The sequence below is a fragment of the Grampus griseus genome (genome assembly GCF_964374135.1).
Source record: "Grampus griseus genome assembly, chromosome: 4".
NCBI lineage: Eukaryota > Metazoa > Chordata > Mammalia > Artiodactyla > Delphinidae > Grampus > Grampus griseus.
Window position 1 is genome coordinate 91968813 of NC_138997.1, and position 10393 is coordinate 91979205.

The 10393-nt window shown below is 43.5% G+C and overlaps 1 protein-coding gene across 2 annotated transcripts in view; it reads right to left on the reverse strand.

Moving 5' to 3' along the window:
* The window catches only part of LOC309821885 (recombining binding protein suppressor of hairless), a 231627-nt gene extending 223602 nt beyond the window's left edge, over positions 1–8025 (reverse strand). The window contains exon 1 of one of the 2 annotated variants that reach the window (XM_082653428.1): positions 7903–8025. Coding sequence is in view for 1 of the 2 variants with exons in the window: in XM_082653425.1 (XP_082509551.1) it covers positions 7903–7934 (32 nt within the window). In the remaining variant the exon portion in view is untranslated. The remainder of the gene's footprint in view (positions 1–7902) is intronic. The other variant, XM_082653425.1, reaches the window with a different exon arrangement.
* Positions 8026–10393: the final 2368 nt, after the last annotated feature.

Here is a 10393-nt window from a genome sequence, read left to right on the forward strand (position 1 = left end):
CATTCATAGGCTTCAAAGGCCAGCTGTTGTGTTAGACAGAGGGACTTTCCTGGAGGTGATTTTTACAAAGAAGGGGTAAAGGGGACTGGGTACCCCAGGGGCCTTACTGTGACTCGGGGGAAACCCGGGGTAGAGCTGACAGTGGCCCGTCCTTCTGCTCCTTTCTGTGGCTCCACCCCCAAACTCGAATCCCCTCTGACTTCAGCTCCCCCCGGCTCATGGGGTGGAGATGGACAGGTGGCAGGTCACACTCTGGCCTTTGTGTGCATCGCAGGCTGCTCCAGTGCCCCCACAACCTCAGGGTGTCATTTTCCTTTTCTGATCATCCGAATTCCGGGTGAGGAGCTCAGCTGTCGTCGGCTTCAGGGAATTTTTCCACCAGGATTGAAATCGGGGCCAAGAAAGTGTGGGCATGCAGAAGGCATTCTTTCTACTATTCAGATGTGCTTTCTCTTTAGTTTGGGCACTAGAAAAGGCTGCCTTTACCCAGAGTCCCAGAAGAAAGTTTTCAATTTCATTATGGTGAAAAAAACACACGAAGAGAGGTCCTAACCTCTGCCACATTTTCCCCATCCCTCCTTTAAAAAATTTAGACAACACTTCAACATATATTATTTAAAGTTAAGAAAAATAAAATTAATTCAAGCCATGCCCAGTGCAAAAGGAAAAAAAAAAAGGAAAAGGAAAAGAAAAATTTGAAGGGAGACCTCTATCTCTAGTCTCTACTTAAGGATCACAGTCAGCTTGTTATTTTTATTTTGGAAGAGGTGATGTAACAATTGACTATTACTTACTAAATCGTTTTCTTTAACTTAATATACTTTCTAAAATTTTTAATTCATCCTAAGAAAGAATATATTTAAATGTAGGATTTGATGTGCTATATATATTTCCCCCTTAACATATGAAGATAAACATATGCTATTAAAAATTTAAAATGCTCATCTGTGTATCATTTAAAACTCTTTCAGAAACACAGTTCTTGAATAACTTCATGAAGTTATTTGAAGCCAGAAATTCCTATCTATCACCCAGTTAACAATAGGCAGATTTAGTGAGACGTTTACTCCATTCTGGAACATGCACTTTGCACGTATTAGCTCATTAGTCCTCCCAGGAACTCTATAAAGAGGGTGTTTTTATTGGCCCCATTTTACAGATAAGGAAACTAAGACTGAGAGAGGTAAAGTCAAGGTCATATCGCTGGTAAGTGAAAGTCAGATTTAAAACAGAGCAGGCTGAGGTCAGAGTCCACGCAACCCCCCTCCCTCCCTTTTCTAACCTCTTAGGAAAAACAAAACGAATAAAACAACAGGTATTGATACCACCACTTGCCAGGAGAACAGCAGGCAACAGTTCTGTTGAAGAAAGAGCGCGTTCAGAATGAAATGGTAAGAGCGTCCTTCCCATAACTTCTAATGCATTGCATGCAGTTCCCAACTTGCAGGGGGGTTGGATTCTAAAAGTTGATTTAAAAGCAATTTCGCTGTCGCCTTGCTCTGTGCTCCAAGGCGCTTTGTACACACCTCTCCTATTACACTCAGCACGTTGTCCCTTGGTTGCTTACACATCTCTCCCCTCCAGGGCTCCAGCCTACTCAAAGCCAAGGGCCTTGCCTTATATTTCCTTTGGTATTCCCAGCACCCAGCACAGCGCCCAGCCCGCGAAGACCCGAAGTGTACACGTATTGTATTAAATTACGAGTCATTTGTTTGGAACTCAGCACACATTTCCCTAAAGAAATGCATTACAAATGGGAGTGGAAGCCTTGTGTTTCCAACCAGCCCACATGAGTTTATTTAACCTTTCTCCTAGTCTACCAAGAGTACTAATAAGTTATGCGTAGCCGTGGGTGGAGCGAGAGGTGCATGCGGAGATAGAAATCTTTCCCTCTCTTTCCTGGGTCAGACCTAGATGAAATTTCACATGGGTCATAGTTCATCTTTGACTCCCCACAAACTGCTCTTTTTTTCTATATCTCCCATCTATGGTCATCACTGTCTCCAGGCTTCCTACTCAATGTCAAGCTGTGGTCCCTTGCCCAAGTCTTCTCTGTTCTTTCCCCAAATAACCTACTTGACACCCTTGCCGATCAAAATTCCTGTTTCCTGAATGCAGGAGAGCACAGTTGATGTCCAGGAGGAAATTCACAGATTAGCAAGAATTAACTCAATTCTTGCTGATCTGTGAATGATAGCCTCTAATATCCCTCCACCGCCACCTCACCCCCACCCCCAGTGCTAAGCACGTGACAGTTTATAGCACAGTCGTTAAAATTGTAGGATTTGGAGACAGACAGGTTTGAATACTGATTCTACTTCTAAGTTATGTGGCCTAGGGAAAGTAATTTAACTTCTCTAAGCCTCCGTTGTCTCATCTGCAAAATGGGAATAACTGTAGTTATAAAGAGAGCTAATACCCTGTTTTTTGTTTTTAAACATTTTTTAAGAATTTGTTTATTTATTTATTTTTGGCGCGTTGGGTCTTTGTTGCTGAGCGCGGGCCTTCTCTAGTTGCGGCGAGTGGGGGCTACTCTTCGTTGCCGTGTGCAGGCTTCTCACTGCTGTGGCTTCTCTTGTTGCGGAGCACGGGCTCTAGAGCACAGGCTCAGTAGTTGTGGCGCACGGGATTAGTTGCTCCTCGGCACGTGGGATCTTCCCGGACCAGGGCTTGAACCTGTGTCCCCTGCATTGGCAGGTGGATTCTTAACTGTTGTGCCACCAGGGAAGTCCGTGTTTTTTTTTTGTTGTTGTTGTTCTTTTGGTTTTTTTGGCCGTACCAGGCGGCTTGAGGGAATCTTAGTTCCCTAACCAGGGATTGAACCAGCGCCCTCCGCAGTGTAAGTGTGGAGTCCTAATCACTGGACCGCCAGGGAATTCCTGAGAGCTAATAGTTTAAAAACACTTAGTGTTATGTCACAGTGCTAAGGACTTGATTGACTTTATCTTTGCAGCAATCCCATGAGGTAGATACTTTTATTATTAACTGTTATAAAGGCAAGTGATTCTTGAAAGAGAATTTAATGGTAAATTAATTATTATTTATTACCTGCCTTCCTTCTTCCAAAAAGGCTTTGAGGCAAAATGCTACATTGATAAAATTTCTGACAGCATGGATGGGAGAGCACAGTCATTCCCGGGAGGAGATTTTTTCAGGGCAAAGGGAGCAGGGACTGCTGCTAGATCACCCATGGCTGAAAATTTATCCTGAGAGTCCATTCCCTTACGTGGTTCCTGTTTCCACAGCTTCTTCCCTTCCTCTGCCTCTGAATGTGCCAAATCTGCAAGTGGTCCAAGTTTTTTTCTATTCCCTTTCTTTCTTTTTTAATTTTTTCACACAGCCCGTGGCAGCTGCAAGGTGGAGGGGACCAGGCGGGTGGCAGCAGCTGTTTGTATGTATGGGATCTCTGTAGTCTTTCTTTGTGAGTCAGGGGCTGTCTGTATATATCACAAGCTACCACCTGGCAAGATATTTCGTTCCATCTATGTTGTTTAAATGTTTCCTGGATGATGTCATGAATGCATACGGATGGGAGGAACTTCAAGATGTTAATTTTCAGCCCCTCATTGCCCTACACGGGGACATCCTAGGGCGATTTTCTCCTCTAGTTTAGGAGACAGCTTGAAATTTGCTTCCCGGTCCTTCCCATTTACCAGATGCGGAGATTTTAAAGCCAGTGGGGTAGGCATCTGAACAGAAGCCACAGTGTAGTCCTGGAAAACACTGAGCAGAAGCTAAGGGCAGAGGCAGGTGGCAGGCTCATCCCCTCAGGCCCCCTCAGTGATGTCCTGTTGATTGAGTAACTTCACTTCGCTGGGTCTCAGTTTCCTCTTCAGTCAAATAAGGAGGGTGGGCTGAATTATCTCTGGTCTCTCTGGAGCTTTAGGACTCTGATTCTCTGATAAATTACCCAGGACAGATGGCTGTTCATCCTTTGTGATGCCACCCTAGGGATGGACAGTCCATGGTGACCCATGTACGCCTGTTCAAATGTTTCCTTATCCTTAAAACTGAGAAATTTCCCTTTATGCTAATAAAAATTTCTTGCGATTTGAGCGTTTTCTTTTTTTTTTTTTTTGGTTGTCGTTGTTATCCGGACTTCTAAAAACATAGGTAGAATTCTACCTGTATTCCTATTTTATGGTGATACCTTCATTATACATACAGTGACATGTCTGTTTTAACCTAGATGATGAGTTTTCGAAGACTTGATAGCAATGAAATTCTATTTTTATATGACATTTATATTTAAAAACTATTTCACATGTATCATTTCATTTGAACCTCAAACTAAAAATAAGAAGAGAAATTATACTCATTTTTATAAGAGGGATTTCCCCAGTGGTCCAGTGGTTAAGGCTGTGTGCTCCCAATGCAGAGGGCCTGGGTTCGATCCCTGGTCAGGAAACTAGATCCTGCGTGCCGCAACTAAAACTCGGCACAGCCAAATAAATATTAAAAAGAAAAAAAAGAATTTAAATATTTATAAGTGAAGAGATTCAGGATGAATAAACCTAAATTCCTTGAACAATATTTCATCTTACAATTACTAAGTGAAAGAGTCAGGACCCAAACCCAGGTCTTTACTCAGAGTCTAGTACTCAGGCCATGAGAACTCATTAATTTAAGGCAGCACCACCAGCCGACATACCAGCTCCCCCTGCTTGAGTTTCTGCTGTGTCCTGGGTACACTACTAGGTGCTTTGCATACAATATCTCGAATCCTTGAAACAGCTATGCAATTGAAGTATTATCACACTCATTGAGAGATGACAAAAATTGAAGTTCACAGAGATTAAGTATTAAGTAACCGCCTGCTGGCTAATGTGCGCTGAAAGCAAAATTCAAACCTAAACCCATTCTTTTGACAGTGCTGCCTTTCACTTAAATACGCATTGCCTAAAATGAGACCCAATATAGTTTAATCTTCAGGATTTTTTTTAAGGCCACATGAATTATGGTTCCCTGAAAGTACAGTTAACAGAAATGACAACACTGATTGAATCCCATTCAGCCAGCTGGAATCTCACTCGGTTGCCCTTGATTTTTCCTGTCGTACATCACTCTGCTTCTTGGGCTTTCTTTTCTAGACTTTTTTCCCATTTTTTCAAAAATATTTTTTGTTCCTTTTTTTCCCTGCATCCTCTTAAAGTGTCTCTACTTTAATTTTAAGAGATTGGCATTTAAAGTGAGTGTGGCATTCTTAGTTAGAACTCGGATGATGACCAGTAGAAGAATGAGATTTTAGTTTGCCCCCTCCTTCCCATATTCTGAATTACATGTCCCAAGATCATTTTTTTGTCTTTTATAAATTTATTTATTTATTTTTGGCTGCATTGGGTTTTCGTTGCTGCACAAGGGCTTTCTCTAGTTGCGGCGAGGGGGGCTACTCTTCATTGCAGTGTGCAGGCTTCTCATTGCCGTGCCTTCTCTTGTTGCAGAGCTCAGGCTCTAGGAGTGCGGGCTTCAGTAGTTGTGGCACACGAGCTTAGTAGTTGTGGCTAGAGGGCTCTAGAGTGCAGGCTCAGTAGTAGCGGCGCACGGTCTTAGTTGCTCTGCGGCATGTGGGATCTTCCCGGACCAGGGCTCGAACCCGTGTCCCCTGCATTGGCAGGAGGATTCTCAACCTTGCAGCCACCAGGGAGGTCCCTGTCCCAAGATCATTTTAAGTTTATTCGTAATCTATTTTCCTGACATTTTACCTAGCTAACCCTTGCCCATTTTGTATCTACATAACTCTTTGCCTATTCTTAAACACTCTAACTTCATCTGTGAAATGGGGATAATGTGTACAGTGCGGGGAATATGGTCAATAATTATGTTGCATCCTTGTATGGTGACAGATGGTAACTAGACTAATTATGGTGATCATTTTGAAATGTATAGAAGTATCGAATCACTATGTTGTACGAATAGGAACTAACATAGTGCTGTAGGTCAGTTAAACTTCAAAAACAAACAAACAAGCAAACTCATAGAAAAAGAGATTAGGTTTGTGGTTACTAAAGGTGGGAAGTGGGGTGGGGAGGGGGAACTGGATGAAGGTAGTCAAAAGCTGCAAACTTCCAGTGAGAAGATAAATGAGTCCTAGGGATGTAACGTACAACATGATAAATACGGTCAACACTGCTGTACGTTAGGTATGAAAGTTGTTAAGAGAGTAGACCCTCAGAGATCTCATCACAAGGAGAAACATTTTTTTTCTATTTCTTTAACGTGGCATCTGAATGAGAAGACGGATGTTCACTAAACTTATTGTGATAATCATTTCACGACGTATGTGAGTCAAATCATCATGCTGTACAGTGTAAACTCACACAGTGCTACATGTCAGTTATATCTCAATAAAACTGGAAGGAAAAACAAAGGAATGAGAATAATGATTTCTGTCCTGTCCACATTTCACAGACTTGATGATGTCCCATCAAACAATATGTAGGGAAAGCACTTGGAAAAGTATAAAGAACCATGGGCATAGAGAATTATAGTATATTTTGCTTTTGAAAAACTTAAACTGTAGAAATGGAGCTAAATAATCAGGATTGTTCAGTGAGGCAAAGATTTGGATGTTCTGGGTTTATTTATTAGTTATGTATAATATATACTAATTATATAAAATAATTAAATCATTTTAAAAGGACTATATGCATTATTTAGAGTACTGTCCTTGTCAGGCCACACACTGACATGGTTCAGGGTTGCTTAAACAGAGGATTGATGTCTTCTCTGTTTCTCCCCACATCTCCCTGGTTTTTTGCCTGTAGAGTCTGGGCTGATCTCCTACAAACCCCGCACCTGGTATTACTATGTACCCTGTGTTAGCCTTCCCTTTCAGAAGTCCCCACCTTTTCTGGTATAAGGAAACATTTTTTAAATGTTAACTCTTTCTGTGCAGTTCCACGATAATAATGAACTTCTGGCAACCATTGACTGAGAAAATACTCAATGACAAAAGGATATTACAAATTCAGAAAACCCTTTAAATGGGTTTATACTTAATCCATTACAACTGCATCCAAATGCTTTTAGAAAATACACAGACATATCTGAGTCATTATTCCACCAGGCATGTATACGAGCACTCAGTAGATATTTGTCAAATAAAGGCATGGATAAGAAGGGAATGAAAATGTGCAGGCAATGCTTGTGGTATCTGTGGATTTGTGACCCTTTTGTCATAACTCCATCCCCAACCCCTGCCCTGGGGGGAGAGCTCAGAGCTTGAAAACCCCTTGAATGTTTTCCCAAATACCCAGTATACAGTAGGCACTCAATTGTTGTGTCCTGAATGTATGTATGAATGAATGCTACTCTTGTCTCTTAATTAGATTACAATTTTGAGGATAGCAAGTACATTGCAGGTCCTTCTGTATCGTCAGCAGAACCCAACCTTGTACTGAGAGAAAGCTGCAGCTTTCAAATAAACCAGGAACTCGATTAGTATCACCTTCCGACAGATGCATTTCTGAAGGACCTTATTAAAAAGGAAACATCTAAAATTTAAACTACCAAGAGGGAATAAAGATGTCTTTGATTCCAGAAAACTTGTGTTTCTCTGCTAGGTAAGTGAAAGCAAGTACGGAGTTAGAAAATCACGAGGAGATGGGACAGGGCCTACGAAGCAGTGCTGTTGGCTTGAAGGCAGGAAAAGCATAGAAACCTCATCCTTTGAAGCCTGCCTCAGTCTCTGCTGAGTAATTTAAGGCCGCATCAGAGAGGAGGCAATGTGACCAGAACATTGCCTGGGTGGAGACTGAACTGGCAGAAGAAATGGTTAGTTTACCACGTCTTGAAGTGGCAGTGGCAAAAAGCAATTTACTGATTCATAAATCACGAACTAAACCATATTACATATTTTTATGGCCAATGTGACATCAAGAATTCATTAGAGGATTCACTCACCTCAACAACGCTGGATGGAGCAGACCAATCATGTTAAAGAGAAACTCTTAATACGGGTTCTTCTTGGAGGCTTGAGTGAAGTCAAACACTGCAGAGAGAGCCTTGTGCACCCTGAATCTGGTGCCCGCTTCACCTTGCAGCAAAGGAAGTGAAAGTGTCAAAACAAAGAGAAGAAAGTCAACATTCTGTCTGAGGGGAAAAATGCAGACACAAGCATTTTTTTTTTTTTTTTTTATGGGGTGGAGGGTTCGGAAGTGCTTTGATTATAGAGGATCGCTGTAGTTCTTGTTTTTCCTGGGCTTATCCTGAAATCTGAAGCCAGATTTTTATACATAAATGCAACCTGCAAAACAAATTACCAAAGGGAAAAAGGAGAGAAGTGATGCTACAGCTGCCTTAGGTTAATTTGATGTTCTTTCATGTTTCGGAGCTGCCTTGGTATTCCTGGCCTCAGTTCTTTCTGTTGAATTGAAATCGTTGGGTGAATTGGATTCCCCAATCCTAGACAGAGCCTTAACCATAGAATTGTAAGAAAAACAATCACAGAATTGTAAAACGTAATTGACATTGAATGTGTGACTAACTGAAGAAAAAGAATGAATGAATTAGCAGTGTGATCTCGGTCAAGGCACTCGACCTCTCTGGTCCTTTCTAACTCTGCTTAAGTAACTTCATGCAGATCTTGGACCAGTGGCCCTTGCCACAGGGTGACCAACCTGTCCCAGGCTTTGTCGGCTTTAGCACGGAAAGTCCCACATCTTGGGAAACCCCTGATACAGGTAGGCTGGGACGGTGGTTACCCTGGGCCTCTGTGACCCTTGCTATGTTCCAGGGTACATGAATGATCCAACTCTTGGGCCTTGAGCTGCCCTGTCCTGCATCTGTCACTCCACCTTATCAATGAGGAGTGGATCGTGGTGTGTCACAGACACTAATAATTGTTTTTGCCAATTCATCTTCCCTTCTCACCTCCTTCCTTGTTGGCAGAGTCCTGATTTTATTCTTTTGTTCACCTACTGAGTGGCCCAGAAAAGGGGACCGTAACCCCACTTCTCCAAGATGGGGGTGGATCTTGATTAATCTAATCCAAGCATGCAATTCTAGTCTCCTTGCCAGAGACTGAGTTAGCAGGGGAATGTGGTATGCACTGGGATGGCATTACTAGTTGTTAAAACTTCGAATGCTTTGTAATGGTTGGTAAAGAGATGTTGCCCAAGGGCCCTGGCTCCTGCCCCAGGATTTCTGTGCTAAACCTCTCCCTTTCAGCTACTAAAGGGTTAATGTCTAGCAGCACTGGGGGCTTCCTGGACTCTAGCTCCAGGTTTCTTGCTTTGTTGGTTCACTGCCCTTTCCTTTGTGTGTTATATATTTTATAGAATATCTTGCCTGTATGTGAGCTAATTCTGGGGACGGGTGGCAGCAATAAGAGCTCCATCCAGGGCTTCCCTGGTGGTGCAGTGGTTGAGAGTCCACCTGACGATGCGGGGGACGCGGGTTCGTGCCCCGGTCCGGGAGGACCCCACATGCCGCGGAGCGGCTGGGCCCGTGAGCCATGGCCGCTGAGCCTGTGCGTCCAGAGACTGTGCTCCGCAACGGGAGAGGCCACAACAGTGAGAGGCCCGCGTACCGCAAAAAAAAAACAAAGCAAACATAAAAAGAGCTCCATCCACTTTCCTGAGGACAGTGGTCCCAGTGGCCACTACCAGGGTCCCGGGTCCTGGGTCACGGTATGGTCTCAGTGCTGGTGTCCACAGCAGCAGGTACAGTGGTTCTGTGCCAGCCCAGTTCTACTGTGTCATTCTGGGCACAGCCTTTAAGCCTCACAGTGCCCTGTTTTTTCAGGGGATACAACCTTTTGATCAATTCCTTTTCTGCTTAAATCACTATGTCAGTTAGCTTTCATATGCCCCACGCTACCCCAAACTTAGTGATGTAAAACAATAACCATTTATCTAGCTGTGGGTCATCAATCTGAACTTGGCTCAGCTGGGCTCAGCCATGTATCTGCAGACAGCTGCTGGGGTGGCTGGAATGGGCCTATCTGGAGTGACCTCAGCTGGGATGGCTCGTTTCTACTCCATGTGACTGTGACTGTCATCCTCCAGCAGATGACTCCTCCAGGGACTTGATCACACAATGATCATATACTGATCCCATAGTGAAGGCAGCCTTCCGAGGGAAAGGGAGCGGAAGTGTCCAAGTGCTCCTGAGGCCCAGAACTGGCATGGTGTCACTTCTGCCTCATCCCATTGGTCAAAGCAAGTCACAAGCCCAGACCAGATTCAAGGGCTGGAGAAACAGTCTCTGCCTCTTGAGACTGTGAGTGTAGATATAGGAAGAGTAGGATATGGAGACATTTTTGCCAGTTACCACAATCATCCAGAGCTTGTATTTGGTGCTCCAACTGGCACAGCATGCTGGAAGATCGGGGCAAAGGAGACAGAAGGGGACCCCTTTCTCCTCAATAGACTCAGGAACACTGCGGGGGAAC